Here is a 19671-nt window from a genome sequence, read left to right as displayed (position 1 = left end):
GAAATTACAAAAATAAAATAATGAATTCATTTTAGGGAATTGTGGAGATTAGCTGCTTAAAGCTACGTATCTTGTGATTACATCTTTTCACTTGTAAGAGAAGTATTGGTTATAGCATTGCTTATTCTGTTAAACATTACACAGTTGCTTAAATTATAACCAATTTGTCCAGAAGAAGAAGGTCCAGCAGATGTGGAGCAGCATTTACTTTCGTTGGTGTTTTGTTTCAGAATTTCCAAGTTTTGGTCTCCACCACCTCCTGGCCACTAAATCCTCCACTTAGGCGTAGTCGCTAACTGAGTCTGTCTGCAGTTCACCTTGAGGGCGTGCAGACTTCCCCGCAGTAACAGTAGAGCTAATTTGCAGCATCCGTATTGACAACAGAAGTGAAGAGTGGGGCGTTCTTTCACAAAGTACAGAGTTAACGACTGAAGAGCGGCTGAAAGCAGCAGTGGAGCATGATATGAAGTAGGTCATGCATTATAGTTGAGGTCAAATGCGGAATACGTTTTATTATATTCCCCCGGTGAGACAGTCATCTTTCGGAGCAGTTCATTTTTCTCCACGCACGTCACATCTTCTACCCGTGTGATGGGGGAATAAATGCCTGTGTTTATTATTAGTGGTTTGTTTCGGTGTCTTTTCTCACCATCTCATGCGAGGCCACCTGTGGAGCCCCACAGGGCTCTGGGGCTGTGTGACAGTAATAATTACTCACCCTGCGCTGCCCCAAGGCATGGCCTTTGTGTTTGCTCCACAGTGGAGTGACACAGCTGTCTCTACTATTTCACTGTCTAGAATAATGCGGCGTCACAAGGGCCAGATTGTCCCTCGTAATCTTCTGGCAGGGAAAAAGGACTGCCACGATGAATCACGCTTTCTCTTCTATGAATAAATACATGATAGTGGCAGCCTCCGAGGCTCCATGGTATGGAATTTTCTCTCTCCTGTTTTTCAGCGTTGGCATATAGATATCATGTGAAGGTAATATGAGCTGTCCATAGGCTTGACTTATTAAAAATGTATTGTGCTCACATATGAATCATATCCACATATACAGTATTATTATATAATGTGGGCTATCTGAATAAAATAACAGTCATGTCAGACCTGAGCCATTCATGCCGTGTTTATTTATTTATTTTGTGGTACAGTATTTCTCTTCAGCTGCAAGAGCTGTAAGAGCCTCGCTGGTGCTCAAGAGGATAAACAGCATCATTTTCTTTCCCTTTATCCAAGGTAAAAAAAAAAAAAAAAAAGAAAAACATTACAGTTCATTAGTTCATTTGTCTGTTGGTGCTGAAAACCCCTGATTTTTTTTTTTTTTTTTTTTTTCCCGGCGCAATCAGGCTCCGGTGTAAATTAACCAGCTCATGGAGGCGGACACATATTATTAAATCCTTCTCTAATTATGAGCAAGGAAGAGGGGAAACTTCCACAGTGGATCCGCAGCGTCTTTAAAACTATACTGTAGGTCACTGCGCCTCCAAAACTTTGGGTCCCTGTTATGGTAAGCCATTCGTTTTCTGAGATAAGAGGTATTTTTTAATGAGAGCCCGTAGCCAAGTCACACAGATGTAGACAGAAAATAATGAGGAAACTTTCTTCTTTGTGTTTGGCAATTCAAGCTGTATTTATGTTTATATGCGACTGCTCTGACCAGAATAAAACAACTAACCTCTACACAGAACCTTCTTGACATCATCATGGGGAGTGGATGGATGGATGGATGGATGGATGGATGGATGGATGGATGGATGGATGGATGGATGGATGGATGGATAGAAATACAATGCAAATCACTCAGCCTGTGTAAATGAGACCACTTGAAACGGCACAAACCACCTATTGATTCTCTATTTTCTGCTCACCATTTATAATTGTATGGATTAACTTTCTACGACTGCCGTTCTCTTGTGTGCTCACAAATCTCCCATAGAGAGTCCACAGTCTGCAGCTGTCATAACTGGGAAATCCTCGTTGTTTACATATTTAGGAAGGTTAGTGGATTAACGGCTTTATAGCGTTCACAAAGACAGAGTATGCGCTGCACTCCAGCTCTCTCAACATGAAGGTTGTTATTCTCTCCTAAAGCTGAATTTTATGGGAATAAATCAGGGTCATATGGCGTGCCACTGCAGAAAATAGGCATGTAATGCAGTTCAAAATTAATTGAGGATTATTCATCAGCAGCCACTTAAGATGTCCCCGAGTCTAATTTCTGATGGGATGTGGCTCTTTCCTCGTGATCCTCAGCTGCGAGACGATTGTCTTTTCATCTCATGTCCCCTCCGTGATCAGACGCAGAAGTAGGAAATAGGAGGAGGAAACAGCTGCTGCTGAAACAAACTGTTGACAGTGCATGTCGGGCGCCGCGTAGAGTCGTCTACCTGTCTCGTACTTTTTGTTGTTTATAGTTCCACTGGAGCCATTTCTCCTCAAGGATATTTCTTTGCCGTGGCTTTAACTGTCTGCAAACCAAACTGAATCACAAATGGAGGTCTAAGGGCTCCCCGGCTCTCTCCCGCCCCCCCGTGCACGCTTTAGTGCTCTAATTCCATCTCCGCAGTACACACACCCGATCCAATTAGGCAGCGTAATGGGATTGCTGCGCGGGGTCAAGATCTGTGCTCATTTGTCCTGTTGGACGCCTGCATCCGAGCAGTTTCCCTCCTGGGATCAGACCTCATCTCCTCCCTCCCTCTCGCTCTTTCTGCCATTCTTTTCCTCAACGCATGCCTCCTTGTGTTTTCTCTGTTTAGCTGGATTTCACAGTGTAATGATTCTGCAGCTCATTTCCTCGTGAGTCAGCAACAGTATTGGGAAGATGTGACAGAAGAAGATCAGTCTCGTGTGTCAGCTCATTAAAATTTGTACGGCGTCCTAGCAGGTTTTAATGGAATGGGTTGTAGCCTGTCAGCCATGAGCCAGAATATTTTAAGTCACTTCGGTTATGTAGACTTGTTTGCTTTAATATTAACATTATATCGAGATCGGTTTAGTCAGCAGTCACACTCAACAGGATATTAGCTGCCAGTTTGTTCAGCTCATCTTTATTTTTACTCGGCGTGCACGCGTGCCAGGGTAAGATAAGCTCGTGCCAGCTCGTCAACGCTTTTCCTCCCTATTTCTCTTCCTTTATGACAGAAGTGGTCTGTGATTACCAAGCTTTTTCCTCCAGGGAGTGTTAATGGACCATCCTCTTCTGATTAGCCACGGCCCTGCCCAGGACGCCGCCTGGTCCCCATGTTTGCCCTCGGCGTCTGTGGGCAGTTCATCACAGCCCACCGCACATGCTCTCACACGTGTTTGCATGTTCCAAGACCCCGAGCAGTTGGTGCCATGCTAGCATCGTAACGGGGTGGCAAGGAAATCCCAGTGAGAGGAAAGGAGCATCCCAGAAGTCTGTGTGCCCAGGACTCCGGTTTCCTTCAATTAGTTACAGTTCAGCTCCTCAGACTGACATTTGAGAACGCTGACTCCGCATCACTGTTTTGTCTCTCCTCCACAGGGGAGCTATGCTTCAAAAGGCAATTTTCTTCACTGTTTTTGATCTAGGTTAATCGAATTTACTCTGATGTTGGGATTTTATTCAAATGCCATAGCATAAAAGAGACCTGGAAAATCTTGGCTAACATAAATTTCAGACTTATTTTAATCTCTGCGTGTCCAAGGATCGGTCCCAGCTCCGACTTTTAAAAAACACTTTTCTCCAGGCTACAGCACAACAGCGGAGTTTCTTTGTGGCTCCCAGTAGGCACATCAATAACGGCAACAAACCGATCCTGTTCTCCTTCTCTTCCATCTCCTAGAGTTGGTAATTAATGCAATTCTATGCAAACTCTTAGAACGACTTGCTTTTTCTTTTTTTTTTCTTTTTTTCCTGGAGGCTTTTTATTATCCAAATTACCACGCTGCATGTCTCAGTCATTACTAGTGGCTGAATTACAAAAAGGAAAACAGTCATAACTATATTGACAAATTTTACACAAAATATAAATCATTGCTCAAATCGAGTTCTTGGATTGCTTCCTTTGCCAAGCAGTAATTCCCTCACTGGGTTTAATCACTGCTGCCCGCGTACATGTTGAAAGAAACGTGAGCTTACACTGCAACTGGCTACAGCTTCTTCCACTCTACCCTTGCACAATCCAATTTATTATTCATTCTCTGCCACACGTGGTCATTAACAAGGCTCATACTAATGGTCCGATGCAGCGCCTTGGTACCCTCGATAGACTGCTGCATGTGCTTTCCTCCGGCTCTCGTGCTTTTTGAGGATCCACATCCTGGATTCTGATTTAATTTGAACTGTGGACCATCTGTACTTCAATTTAGCACAGAGTTAAAGATGTCGGAAGTTATTGCATCATAAGTTGGGCGCATTATCATTACATCGGAGCATTACTTCTCCAGTTGATGCATTTGGCTCACGAGTCTCTGTACTAATTGAATTACTGGTAGAAAAGCATCAGTGGCTTGGTTAAGGGGTTTCTTCTTCACCATGGCGTTACTTTCAAAACGAGACCCTCTTCCCAAATGGTATGCCCTGTTTATAATAAGACAAATGTGTGATGAAGTGATGCCGTGCCTATTTAGTGTTAGTAAGTGTAGACTGAGTGACATTAGAAGCCGTGCATTTTTAAAGTAAGCTTGCCGTTTGAAAAACAAGCTGTCTTCAGTATTAAATGCTAAATGTGTTTGGATTTTTTTCCCCAGTGTGCCAAAGCAGTGTAGACAGAGACAAAGCTGCTGTCAGGAGTAATCTCTTGTCCCACGTGAATTAATTTTGACTGTTTTACTTATACACAACTTGAGCTGAAAGCAGGTGGCTGCTGGCTGAAAGGGAGATAACGACTGCAAGGACGAAAGACCTTTCCTCTGACATCAAAAACTCCCTTTGGAGGAGGAGGACGGGCTAATGGCTGGGCTCTCAGACTGTCTCGTGTAGTGATCGAAGCTCTTTGTTCCTGGTAGGGGTCAGTGATCCCAGTTCATGTTTGACAACTCAGTTTGTCCTCGAGGTTCATTTCTGTTTGCCGTGGGACTTATATAATTGTATAACATAAATAAATCGAAAGTGTTTGAGGGCTGAGGGCCCAATCAAAAGTGACATTGCCAGCGAGCGGTGGAACAGGCAAAGCGTTACTAAGATGATGAGGCCACCTTTGTCATCTATGACGTGTTTCCTCTCGTCTTCTTGCGCGCTGCCTACCTTTCCCTCTCTTTCAATCTCCTTTGTTTATTTATCTGTCTCTCTGTCTTATCTGCATTCAGTGTTTATTTGAACTGGGTTAAGTTTTTTGTGTGCTTTACTGTTCAAGGTTGCTCTGGGCTCTGCTTCGTGTGCTTCAGCTCGTTTCCATACAACCAAAAGACAACCCTGCATGCACAGTTATTAAGCAAGTTGCACATTTGAGTATTAGTTGTTTTATTTAACAACAACAGTGCTCTTGGTCGATGCAACATGTTAAAAAACTTCAAATCTGTGAAGGAAGTGTCTTCTAGACGCTGGCAGTAGGTTTGGGAGTTGAGTTTGAGTTCATCTTTAACCCGAAAAGGTCCAACAAGCTCAACTTTAATAAATCCAGCCCATATGAGTACCCCACCTCCACCTTGCTGGCATCTGAGTGGGAGTGGAGTTCTTTTCCCATTGCGGATCCAGCCACAGGATCATCCATTTGGTCCACCAAGACTCACTCTCATTTCTGTCTTCAGTCTGTCTTCAGATATTTCTTGGCCCAGTCGTGTGTTTTAACTTGTGTGACTCAATGTGTGACTCAATGTGTTCAATTATGGTCAGGTTGTAGCCTTTCTTGCCTTCGCCCTATCTGTGAACACTTAACACCTTCTGGATACTCCAGGAAGACTACAGGTCTGGACAGCACTGGAGGATAATGGGTTCCTGGTAGCTCCACGTTTGATTCCTCTCAAATCTTTGGCAGTTAATTTGCGTCTTTTTTTCTCAAGACGTTTGTTCTGCCCCATTTGGCGATTTGCAACTAAACGTTTGATGGTTCTGTGGTCACGTCCTAATATCTTGACAATTTCAAGAGTGCCGCGTCCTTCTAAAAGATGTTTGAAAAGACGAGGAAAAGAAGCTGCCTAATAATTGTGCACACCTGATAGGGACCTGGTAGGGTGTTGATGTCCAGAGGTCACACACACTCCCTCATTACACCATTGCACATCACCCACTATGCTTAAATCCAATAGGCGTTCATTCAGACTGGAGTCGGAAAGTATACATAAAAATATTCTCTTGCCTTATGTGTGCTGTGCACTGTGCACTCAATTGTGCATTCAGCCTGTGAAATGGTTCCTTACCTTACAGGAGAAATGTACACATGCTTTTCTATCGCAGCAGAATCGTTTTGTGTTGTGCAGTAACTGTCATGTCTTCTTTCTATGGGTAGGGTCACAAAGAAACACTATCAATGTACAACTGTTAAAAATTATATTTAATTCACAGAATAAGTGAATATTGGAGGCTTTTGCGATTTGTCTGCAAAAGGTCGAATTGTTATTGTTCAAATAAACAGTTTCTTTGCCCTTTTCTGGCAACAAAGACCAGGGACATCGCCTGGCCCACAGCAACACTCAAACCAACACTCTCATTTGCTTATTCCACACAAGAGCTGGCAGTTGTTGCCTTACGCTGAGATTTTCTGGAGTCTTATTCTCACCATGAGGCACAGAGGCGCTCATTTGAAGGTGTAGCCTTTGTCATCCATCAACCAAACAGAAAAAAAAAATCCGTACAGCTGTTTTCTCTGCACCGCAAGGTGAGATTGTTTTCGCAACCTCTACTCCTATATGGCCACAGACGAATTTTCAAGCAAAGCCAGATTTATGGTTGCATGGCAGATGAATGCATAGCTACCTCACGAGCGGATGTGCACCCACTCAGGGTGTAAAGGCACGTCGCAGCGAAGCAGAACGCAACAGCTGTAGTTGCTCAAAAATACATTTCCGCGCTCACGGCTCTCCAACCGGACAAGAACAGCCTGCCTCCCACACACCCCTCTTTTGATTATCGTTTTCACTAAAAGTTATTATTGTTCAATATTATCTTGAAGTCCTGACGAGCAGCCGGCTAGCATTTTAACAAAACAGTGTTGTCACATCAGATGTCGCCCGCTGGAGTACAAACCAAGCTTTGCAGACAAAAATTCAAATTGATCTGAAAGAAGAACTAAGCAGACATGCTTTTTAATACTTTCTGATAAATTTATGTGTCTGTGGTGGGCATTGTCATAATAAACCAAACAATGCGTCATTTTCCTGATGTACTGAGAACAGGATGAAATATTTGTGCAATATCTTCAGACATAACGCATAACAATTATGACTTTCTTTTCTCTATTCCTGTCTATCTCTCATCTGTCATTTCAACCAAGTTTTCATTCTTATAATCACTTACTCCGTCTCATTTTCCTCTGCTTGATGCTGATCTCTTTTTTCCTCCTCACTCTACTTTCATCCATAGGGAGGCTTCTGGTCTTTTTTTTTTCTGCTCTAAATCTCAGCGAGCAAAGCCCAGTCTCTCCTTCCCTCTGTTCTTCGCTCCTCTTTTTCTCTCACTCATCCTGATAAATTATGCAGAATATTTCACTTTGATGAGGGGCTAATCGCTCCACTTCTATGTGGATCTTTTATAAACAACTTCGTGCAGGAAAATAAGTGAAATTATTAGATGAGTGTTAACAATGTTATGCGGGGCGGTAAACCTCTGCTCCCTAAGCTAGTGATTAAGTGAAATAGCTACAAAAATTGCCGTGATAAGTACAAGATAGCTGCAAGGCAGTTCGAAAATAAACCACCGCCGTCGGATTCTGGCGTTCAGACTGTATATCTGAAGCACTGAGCCGCTCTGCCCCCGAGGCACTGCCGGTCGACTCTGCTTAGAGTTGTCAGCAGCGTGAATTAGGAAATACAGTAATGTTAGGTAATATCGTGTGACTGGAGCTTTCGTGGTTGTGAGGGGTTTTCTGTTGTCAAGAGAACAGCTAATGATGCTGTTATCTGGGGCTCGAAGCATGGTTAGCTTGACGGAGGGGGCAGACACTGGCAGCCTGAACCTCTCTCTCCTGTCAGTCTTGTTGTGCTTCTGTGTGCATTTATGTGTGTGTTAGGAGAGAGAGAGAGAGGAGAGTTGATGAGTTTGTGGGGAAGACTGATACGGAGGCTGACAGAGACCGAGACAGGCGCACACACACTGAAACACTCTCACACATACAGACTCCGACAAGAGAAATTCAGACCCCTCCTTCTCCTCCTCCTCCTCCTCCTCCTCCTCCTCCTTCTCCTCCACCTCCTCCGCCTCTGCCCCCAGTCGAGCTCACACACCAGCACCAAACCACCACAAACGAGCCACAGTATGCAAAGTGAGCATCCCTCCACCCGACTGTCAGTCCGCCAGTGTGTCGAAGCACGAGGGTCTCATGCCTTAATCTTATTATCATCTCACACAGCTTCCTTTAAAATATGTAACTATGCATCTTCTGGCTTGTGCGAAGGAGGCTTTGTTGTGAAACTTGACGGACGGGAAGAAAATAACAAGGATGAAATCTGTTTTGTGACAACAAAACATGCGCAGAAGGTGCTTTGTTCTGTGTTGGCCTTTTCTTGCAGAATTGCGTCTTTGAACTGCGCTGGTCAACTGATAGGACATTTAATGCAGCTTTCTGGCACTTGTCTTCGTTTAATGAATGTCGTCTGTCACAAGTAAAGGTGGTTCCTACAAAGAGGTAATTACAGAGCTGTGAAACCGCTCAGGGACAAGGTCGGCGTGCATGGTGCCAGCACAATGCCATGAAGCAGGTGACTTCAATACAGAAAAGAGCTGTTTGTAGCCTTTTTGTCATGTTGTCATGTTGAGTTGTGTAACGACACTGATCTTTTATTTTTTATTTTTAGTTATTGCTGCATTCACACATGGTTGTGTTCTTCATAAGTGGAAATTTGAACATCAGAGTCCACTTACTGTGATGAGTTAACTCTTTGTATTAAGTTGCCCAGCTACTTGCCGAACTGTTACTGTTAGGACATCAACCGTTTCCTTGCATCTGTGCTCTCATCAGTTGGGCTGTTATTATTTGAACACCGAGCATTTACACGTCTCCCCATATCGTAACCATGAAGACTTCCATTTGAAGGCAGCGTCGACCATGATCTCATCTTAACCTTAAAGTTATTTATGGGGGTTTTCACATTGTTTAAGTTTGCTCTGTGTATTTATGTTGGCATGTCTTTCTGTCTAGACTTGTGTTGCTGCACATTTTGGTACATTGCTACGACAGACCGTCAGCTCTTTAGTGTGTATTGTGTTGCTCATGTACATGACGTAATCACAGCTGAAAATCCACTCATCGTAGAGCCACTAGTGGTCAAAAACCACACAAAATGCCTTTATGTTGCTTAAAACTATTTAATTCTTAAACTGAACATGTCAGACTTCTTAACATCTGCCCATAGTTTAAACTCCATAAAATTTGTTCATGGACCTTTTTGAGATCAGCTGGTGTTCACAAACGCATGTTGAAATGATTAATAATAACTCTCATTTAGGTTGATTTTGTTTTCTACAAACACCTGGCGTAAAATGTGGATGTTTAAGCACTCCTCTTCACTAATCAGCCACAACATTAAAACCACCGACTGGACAAGTGAATATTATTGACCGTCTTGTGATAATTCACTGTTCTGCTGGGAAACGTTTGGACCTGACATTCATGTGGATGTTACTTAAACAACCACCCACCTAGACCAGACCAGACCAGGCACCCCCACCCCATATCAATGACACTCTGTGACAGCAGCAGCAATGCCCAGCACAATACAGCCTGACACAGACAAACACACAAAACAGCACAAGGTGTTGACCTGGTCTCCAAATTCACTAGATCCCAAACTGATCAAGTATCTGTGGGATGATCCACAGAGGCCCCTCCCTTCAACCCAAAGGATCCAAAGGCCCCCACTAACAACACTGTGTTGCCAGACACCACAGGACACCGTCAGAAGACCCATATCCATTCTGTGTTGAGTCACAACTGTTTTGGAGGCACAAGGGAGATCTACACAATATTAGGCAGGTGGTCATAATGTTACGCCTGATCAGTGTATATTATTGGGGCTGGTCAGTTGTTGTACAGTGGGTTTTCAGTAAAAACTACTGCAGAAAAAAAACTGACTATTGATTGGAACATTCCAGCAGCGACGAGATCCCTCATATCTAAACATATTCATGTAAATCTTTTTTGGTACATCGCCTTCATCTTGCATAGCCCTGACAAACAGCTAATTATTTAGCAGGGAAGACGTGTAGGTTAATTTACGAGGTTACTTGTTGTTCACATATGTGCAATATTTGTGCAATTGTGTGAGCAGCCCTTTCCATGCTCTCTGGTTGTTGATCTCTACAATCCCTAAACGTGGCCTGCTATAAAGCTTCCCATCTGAATTCTGTAGTCGCTGCTAAAACACTTCATCCCCCTTTTTTTTCTTTTCTTGATGCTTGTTAAATTATACGCTTTGGTCAATTGGCTTTTTTATACGTTCTCTACTTCTCTCCCCTGTCATTTCCATTCTTGACTGTATTTTCCCCCTGTCTCTCTTTTTTTTATTGCTGTTGTGTGCTGATTATTTGTCTTGTTTTTTTCTACCTTCTCCACACCTCTGTTGTTCTTTTCTCCTGGCCCTGGTTCTGTCCGGCTCAGTCTTGTGCTTAATTAGCTATTCTTTGTCCGCCTGCCAATGATTCTCACGGCTTCTGTTTATCATTGCATTTTTTAAACTCTCTCGCCTTGTGTTTCTCCATCCCTCTTCCTCACTGCCTGCAAACACTAATTCTTTGTCTCCTGGCAGACAGACTGCCGATTGCAGGCTGGACAGGCAGGTCATGTGGGTGTTTGACATGGCACACGAAGCTGAGGGGCATGATGTGCAAGCACAGTTGGATACAATATTTGCTCACACACTTACAGACGTTGCTTCCATCTCCAGCTTCCTCCTGTACATCAGTGTCCACTCACATAATTGAGCTTTCAGATAAAGTACATTCATGTCTTCTGCATGGCGCTTTAACAGTGGACCCAGCGGCACAAATTATTGGCAAAGGGCTGTTTTCTGTACAGCTTATATAACTGACTCATTTTATTCATTCTGATGACGACCACATCATAATTCCTCCCTCTGCCTCCCTCCATCTTTGTTACTTAGCGTGGTTCACATGTGTATACTGTACAGATTTATAAATGGCTCACTGGGAGCAGAGTCAGTCCTAATCAGTTCTGATGGGGAGCTTGTTTGTACCTGCAGCTGTGATTACGCCGCTTGAAAGCAACAGATAAACAGTTCGGCCCATTATGAAGCAGAAAAGAAGGCATAAAAATAAAGCCCGGATTCTGCCAAACTGTCACCACACACTGTCACAGACAATTTTAGTTTTTTTTTTTTTTTTTTTCATTTTTGCAAAGCTTGAACTGTAAAGTAGGAGGTCATTGTTTGAACGCTCCCATTCATTGTCTTTTGCTCTGCAGTAATACAGACTCATTTTTAAGCTACAGTTATCAGGAGTGGCACAAATTGTATTTTGTTTCTTCCTCGCTGCTGCGGCTTTTCTGCATAAAACAACATCAACATTTCATTTCGTTGTGTCATTGTGCACACTGGCGAGCAAATTGCAGCGCCGGCAGCATGTTCAACCGTGGCAACACGGAAATAAATTCCTGTTTTGTTGTTTTTATTGTGACAAACATGGCGAAAGAAATTGAATCCTGAGCTAACTGCCAATAAATCACACACTCCGGTATGCCAGTTCATTAGGTACACTAATTACTGGAGCAGTCCTTCACTAAGTCTCAGCTTCGTGAAGGTTATAAAGGATGTGGTGTTCAGCGTTTCTTTAAATTAACCGTTGATTCAGCCGTTTTCATTTTGGAGGCTGTGGTTTGTTGTGATATTGTGTTGTGTTGTATTGACACAATTTTCTTTTATTTTAATAGCCCCATTTTAGTCGATCCTGCGGTTATATCACCACTTTCCTGACACGATTTGAACATAAACCAAATATTAAGAAGGATTTAGTGCAGAATTGTTACATTAGTGTGCATTTGTTTTCACTACCTAAGGAGCTTGACACTGAAGTGGAATTCATTCAATTCAAATGTTTGGTCAAAGTTGAGTTAAGAAAATGTTGTAATAGAATAAAGATTTTTTTGCTGAAAAAAAAAGAAAAAGCAAGTCAGCCTGAGTTCAAAACCACATAGCTGTGACAGCGTGAAGTTAGCTGCATAGATAGTCACAGCTTCCTTAAATAAAGAAAATTTACAACCAATTTTCTATCTGCTTCTTCAATGTGAAAAAAATCAAATTGCTTGTCCTAACAACATCTTAGCAGAGCAAGTTTATATATGTACCCATATATTATATATATCTATATATATGTACCCATCATATTTTTTCTTCCCTAGCCGTGCAGTGTAATTTAAGAGTTACATTTTCATCATTCATCATCATGCCCCATAAGTTATTGTTGACCACATAAACAATAGGATCTATCATTGTGATGAATTTGTTCTTCCTACAGATTCCTGCACACAAACTATCAGATGAATATAAAGCACTGAAAATGAGTGTGCCCTGATAGCCACGTAATAAATTTACCAAGAGCTGATTAGGAACATGATAGATTGGGAGTCTAACTACAAACGCATCCATCCCCGAAAGCCCCAGAATAGAAGTTATTATTCGCGCCGCAGATAAACTTTGTGTGCTTTGGGATTTTGTGTATCGCTCGCTGTTGACTGTGTCATTTGGAGGGTTGACAAACAGCAGGGCCCATATGTAATACTTAGGTGCAGGGGATTATTGCCGTATTTTATCCGAGGCTGCTGGTGCAGTCATAATCACGGTTTAGACCGTCCCCGGGGGTTGTGCGCCTTTCATGCAAAGAACAACAGAGACACGTGTCCTGACTATAAGTGTCATTTTCTTTGTGGTAGATTATGTAACAGTAAAAGGCACAAGCGTGGTAATTGGTGCTTGCGTTAAGACCATTAAAAAACCATAGTAATGTTTAGCCTGTCCCATATAGCCCAAAGATTTCCAACCTTAATCTCTTATTCATGTTTATATGATTTCATTCATGTCTGTTTAATTTAATAGTTGCACTAATAACATGCAGGAGAAAACAATAAGAGGTAATTTAGCGGCATTGGCTGCAGTTCAACTTTAATTTATATGGTTAATGTAATAATATAATGCATATAATGATGCAAGATTTGCTAAATAATGTGCATATTCATTGAAACTGAACAAAACTGGTGACACATCTCCCACAGATGTATTTTAGCATATCAGCTTCTTGCAGTTCCTCTAAGGTGTCTACTTCTGCAAGGTTCGTGGGTGTTGACATGCTCTGACACACACTCAGTCGCTTTGAATTTTACATGCATATACAAGCACCACCCACTCAGACGCACAAAATATATGTATCCATACACACACACACGGCACATGAAATTAGGCCTGTCAGCAGTTCGGCCAGGTTTTTTTTAGGACTGGACTTCTCTCAGTGATTAAATCACTGTGGGAGCTGGTTCAATGTGTGACTCACTGTGAGTGGTTAACTGGGTTTTTAGCTGTTGCTTGTGGCTAATTAATTGCATGACCGACAATCCAGCCTTGTGTGAATTAGCGCGTACTGTATTTGGCTGAGTATGTGAGCGTATGTTTAGTCACTGATAATCAGCTGGTTGGCTTTTGTTCCTGATCGGTTGCTGGTTGAGAGATTCACTGAGATCTGCTTCAGAAAAACAGACTATTTTTTTTTTTTTTTTTTTTTGCTTCTCTCTTTGTGCAGTTCTCACGCTGTCTCTCTCACATGCAGACACTGGTTTCATCTGCTTTACCCTCTCTGCATTTCCACTCCATTTCTTCTCTCTCCAAGTCCTTGAACATTGCTTCTAATGGTTTCACCTCAGATGTGATTTCGTTGTCTCTCTGTCTCTCTTGGGGTCAAACAGCCTTTATTCTAAGGCTGCACCGCGCTCATTCATAACTCCCACCGTTCCTCAACGGCGCAAAATACACACGGCGTACACACTGAGCCACTCAAAGGGAGACAGATGGGCCCCTTAATGTGACAGACGCACTGTTATTCAGGGCTGATACACACAGATGGACACTGCATCCATGAAGTGCATCCATATTAAAGAAATGTTGGCAAGGCACTTCTTTATAGTGGCGACATGGGTTTACATGATGTTTTTAGGATAAACATCGTGTCTGGAGTGTTCCTCTCTCACACGCCCTTCAACTCAGACACAGGGGAGAAAGAGGTGTTGAAAATAATCCCAGATGCTCTCTGATCTGTCTGTTTCTGTTTGCAGGGGAAGTCGTATGCGTTTGACCAGGTGTTTCCCACGAACACCACACAAGAGCAGGTCTACAATGCTTGTGCCAAACAGATTGTCAAAGGTGAGTCACATATAGGTTTGTCACTTTCACGACGCAAAAGCAGAGGTAAAACAAAACCACCGGACTCGCTTGAGAGTTTTCTTGCAGATGTTTCACCGATCGTCCACGTGACTTCTTCCACTCTGGGTAGTTCTTAACTGAAAGCCACCTGAACCTGGTGAAACATCTGCAAAAAAAACCTCACGGTTGCCTGTTTTTCTTTTAGCTTTGTTGTAGATATGACTTCAGGTCTGAAACTCCTCACAGACCCGAAAGAATTTTCTTCATAGTCAGTGGGTTTCATTCACTGATGATTCAGTCACATGACCTGCAGGTATGAGCACTAAAATGCACAGATCAAAGTCACCTGTGCTTACAGTGGCACGACAGGATGGATCCACCTCAAAGCTACCTCTATCTGCCTCTTTTTTTCCCTTGTTAGACTCTTACATTTCTTTCACCATCGTGGCAAGCGTGGAGCTCCGGCGGACTAGTTCTAGGTGGAACACGGGAAAGATTGATTTGGCAGCTGAGATTACCTATAGAGAGGAAGATTACCATGCAGGCGGTGGAGAGAAGAAATAAAAAGGCGAGATGAATTGCAGCAGGGTTAAAAATTCAAGCTAGGGATTTAACAAAATGAAGTTTTTTTTTTTTTTTTTTAAAGAAGTGAGATTTGAAAGGTGTCAGGGGAGCAGGGTAAATGAGAGGCGAGAGCAGAAAGCTGGCCTGGAGACAGATGTCTTGTGTTTTCACTTTCTCTGCTTTATAGTGTTTATATCCTTTCTTTGCGGCCTTTGTCTCACTCTCGTGTTGCCTCATCTCTTCCATCTTTTCCCTCCGGTGGTCCCTGTTGTTCAGCAGCCTCATCCCCTGCTGTCTTTATTTCCCTTTCAAAATAAAAAACACCTCTTTTTTCATCCTTTGTACTTTTATGTGTCACACTCTATTTCTGTGTCACCGTGACCGATGTGAAAGCAGATCAAGACATGTTGTGAAGATGAGGGGAAGGGCAGCGCAGGACGGGAGGGTGAGTGGGAGGAAGAAGAGGAGGCGGAAATGAAAAAAGGTTGTGCACGGTTGCAGCCGAGCACCTCTGTGATTAGTCTGTGGTCAGCTAACCTGTGGCAGCCGGCCTTTCAGGGTGATATGTTTCTCTTTATTGTTGTTTGACTTTTACTGCGGGGGCTTATTAAACTGTGTCAGCAATTTGACATTCAACAGAGTGGTTCTTTATAACCTCGACCTGCGAGGGGGAGTTGTGTTTCGCCGTGGTTGCCACCAAATGAATGGAGGGGAGTAAATAGCCTACATCGGTACCTGCTCGGTACCTCACTGAGCGCCTCCTGTTGACACCGCGGGTTGTTGTTGTTGTTGTTGTTTATTGTGTGCAGCCACAGAGGTCGTTCCGCACCATACCGCCCTTAAATACCGTGCACTCCTCAGCGCATGCCGGCTTTACGAGACTCAGTTTGATCTCTGTCTGGAGCAAAGGTCAAAGATATTTTCTTCTCTCTTGATACTTCATGTCTAGTTTTTAACTGCTGAACTCTGTAATTCTGGCACTCCAACTGCTAACTTTTTTTTTCTCCCCCTTGTCTCTTTCTCTAACACATTTTCTGTTTCTTCCTCCTCCTTTTAGATGTTTTGGGTGGATACAACGGGACCATATTTGCCTATGGGCAGACTTCCTCTGGAAAGACGCACACCATGGAGGTACAGTGTTTCTAAATAATTCAAAAGGTAGCCCTCTTACTTTGGCACACATACTTTGCTTCTTTATTTTTTATGGACTACCTCCTCCTTTGCTCGCGCTGACAGTACATCAGCCACCATCACAGCCATCGCTCTCCATCTCTCTTTCCCATCCTCCTTTACAACCCTCTCTGGGATACGACCTTGCTTCTTTTCAAGTCAAAAGCCTCTCAGCCATGCTTTCTTTTACTATTCGCTCTACTTAATACATCCCAAGGTCTGCGTTTATCCCCCCTATTCGCTCTCGTGTTCTTATCTTGTCTCATTCTTCCTGCAGGGGAACCTTCATGATCCCCAGGGAATGGGAATCATACCCCGGATTGCAGAGGACATTTTTGAGCACATATTTGCCATGGATGAGAACCTGGAATTTCACATTAAGGTTGGTGTAGATTTCCATGTGTTTCTGTTCACGTGTGCGCAAGTGCAGATGGTGCGCACGCGCCCATTTTTGCTCCTACACGCTATGACATATTCAGCGGGAATTCAACTGGAACCTCTGATGTAATCCTCACGTGGATAGGCTGAGTGGAATCAGCCAAGCATCAATAAATCATGATTAGAAACCACCATGATCCCACAATATTTCCCCTTTTATACAGTCTCATAATAGAGGATAATACCTCACTGGACCCTCAGGAGGACAGATTGCTGCCATGTCATTTTGCGTTTTGTATTTGTGCTGTGATAAGCGAGCCCATCCCGCTCATTTATAGATTATCGCTGTGCCTCTCTCCTCTGGGGAAAATCAGCTGCTTGTTTTGATTTGTTGTGTTTTGCTGCAGGTCTCCTACTTTGAAATCTACCTGGATAAAATCAGAGACCTCCTGGATGGTATGCACAACTTGCATTTTCTTTCTCCCTCTTCTTTCTCTCTCTCTCTCTCTCTCTCTCTCTCTTTCAATTTCAAAATTCTCCCTCAAGTCGAGGCGAGCATGGGCATGCAGACAGGTACACATAATGTACACAGTTCATTTAAACATCAAAACGAAAGAAGAAATCTAAACAGCATTAAAAATTTAAGAGCAATTTCAGAAGAGCTTTAAAGCCTCACACCGTAGTTACACCCAGGAACATCATCTCCAGACATTCATATTTTTTATTCATAGGACGGAATAAAGCAGTCAAAACTGAATGTGGAAACCTTGTCTACATCTACATTTTTATTTCCTCATACTAACCCATCAAGGCAAAAATATTTGTCAACTCTCTCATCTTTGGTTGCCATGATAAGAAAAACCTACTATACAACCATACTTCCTTTCTTTATATTTTCACCAATCTGTATTCATATTTTACACCCAGAGGCACAACATCACTCCTCATATAGTCGTGTCACTGATAAATGACTTGTGTGAAATGATGAGGGCACTGGATAGAGAGCTGGATGCAGCATCACTGTGATTACATCTTTAATGGAGCCAGAGACGGTGGTGAAAGCCTCCATCCGTATGCAGGGGGGGTTCACAGAGGCCGAGGAACAACACACACGAAAATAGAGATGAATCAAGGCAGCAAAGAGGACAACACACTGTAGAGGTGTTTGAGAGGAACGCGCACAAACTGCACCGACTTCAAGGGGGGAAGAAAGCTTCAACAATCCTTTGAAATTTGGTCGGTCTTTCAAATGCGAAGTGCAGAAATTAGCACTTTGTTCGTCGACCTTAGCGCTTGTTCGTGTTTAACCTCTCTGTGACTTTGCCAAAAAATAGTTCAGTTCCAATAAAGACATTCAAACATTTTTTTTCCCCACACCACATTAGTGGAGGCTCACGCACACAAATATGAGGGGGACATAGTCAGGTGTGACCTTATTTATGGCTGGAAGACAAACAGTGACCTGCAGTTGGTCATTTGTACACACACACACACACGCACACACACACACACACACGCAATGGGTAAAACAATGACCTCTCTCCCTTTGTTTCCCCTTCACACCACAGTGACAAAAATCAACCTGTCGGTGCACGAAGACAAATACAGAGTTCCTTATGTGAAGGTGAGTCAGCCATAGATATGTTTCAGATGAGGAGCAAATTATCATTATTTTCTCCAGTATGTATGGGTATTTGTGTTGTGGGATAAAGGAATAAATTGGTGTTTTTAAAAACAACACACACACTCACTGCCACTTTATTAGGTACACCTTGCTAGTAAAAGGTTGGACCTCCTTTTGCCTTCAGAACCGCCTTAATTCGTAATGACATACTTTCAATAAGGGGTTGGAAACATTCCTCAGAGATTTTGGTCCATATTGACATGATAGCATCACACAGTTGCTGCAGATTTGTGGGCTGCACATCTATGATGCACATCTCCCATTCCACCACATCCCAGGAAATGAGCTTTTAGTGAACAAATCTCACACATGTCCATTTCACATGGGTAAAAACAATCATCTGTCTTTGTCTCTTGCCAGTGACTGTTGTCCCCTTGACCGATGGCTGTTTATCGGACGGGATGGGGACAGCCGTCTCAAAATATTGCTTTAAAGTTGCAGGATAGTGATCAGACATAGATCATATCAGTTTGTTGAAATGTGTCAATGAATGTGCGTTTGTTTCATTTAGGGCTGCACGGAACGCTTTGTCACAAGTCCTGAGGAAGTGATGGACGTGATAGATGAAGGGAAGGCCAACCGGCACGTTGCTGTCACCAGTGAGTCACACAGTTGATCTCACTGATGTTCTGACACTCAACCTGTCAGAAATTGCATGTCAGATGTTTTTTTTTTCACGTGTAATGTGATCAAAGTGCAAGGGGGAGGGGAGGAAATAGCACACTGAATGACATTTCATTTAAAGAGTCTCCTTGCTCTTTTTGTTCTTCAGACATGAATGAGCATAGTTCCCGCAGTCACAGCATATTCCTGATAAACATCAAGCAAGAAAACGTGGAGACAGAGCAGAAGCTGAGTGGCAAGCTGTACCTGGTCGACCTTGCTGGTAGTGAGAAGGTTGGAACAACGGGCTGTTTTCTTTTAATCACGTTAAAATTAGGGCATTTTATTGTAACTAGCTCTCAACATTTACTGCTGACAAGATCTCAAGACCAAATGTCTTTCTTCCCAAATTGTGTTTTCAGACATCAAATGAGCTGATAAACAGAGAATAAAAGCCCAAACTTACCCTTACAAACACATTTTAGTTTTCACCATGACATACCAGTGGGTTATTTTGAAGTCCACAGTGAGGAGTTGGGTTAACCTGTTTCTGATACGATGTCAAGTTTGAACGGATCCACTTGATTGCACTGTTGAAGAGAGAAAAGTATTTTCTGAGGAATAATATGCCTCAGAAATGGTTTCTGTTGGTTCAATAAAACTCTAGAGGAGGTTTCAGCCTTGACAAACCTCAAATTATTCGGAAACACAAACCACAAATTATTTCCCTGCTTCAAGGTTTGTTTCCTTTTTTCTTTAGGGGGAATTCTGAGTCAGCTTACTTCGTC

At 42.8% G+C, this 19671-nt stretch overlaps 1 protein-coding gene across 2 annotated transcripts in view; it reads left to right on the top strand.

Moving 5' to 3' along the window:
- The window catches only part of kif5ab (kinesin family member 5A, b), a 55570-nt gene that overhangs the window by 2817 nt on the left and 33082 nt on the right, over positions 1 to 19671 (top strand). For both annotated transcript variants that reach the window (XM_047583804.1, XM_047583803.1), the window contains exons 2-8: positions 14397 to 14484; positions 16106 to 16179; positions 16496 to 16600; positions 17004 to 17052; positions 18165 to 18220; positions 18792 to 18879; positions 19053 to 19177. In XM_047583804.1, the coding sequence (XP_047439760.1) occupies positions 14397 to 14484; positions 16106 to 16179; positions 16496 to 16600; positions 17004 to 17052; positions 18165 to 18220; positions 18792 to 18879; positions 19053 to 19177 (585 nt within the window). The remainder of the gene's footprint in view (positions 1 to 14396; positions 14485 to 16105; positions 16180 to 16495; positions 16601 to 17003; positions 17053 to 18164; positions 18221 to 18791; positions 18880 to 19052; positions 19178 to 19671) is intronic.

This window comes from Mugil cephalus, chromosome 4 (assembly GCF_022458985.1).
Source record: "Mugil cephalus isolate CIBA_MC_2020 chromosome 4, CIBA_Mcephalus_1.1, whole genome shotgun sequence".
Classification (NCBI taxonomy): domain Eukaryota; kingdom Metazoa; phylum Chordata; class Actinopteri; order Mugiliformes; family Mugilidae; genus Mugil; species Mugil cephalus.
This window is presented reverse-complemented; position numbering and strand designations above follow the sequence as displayed.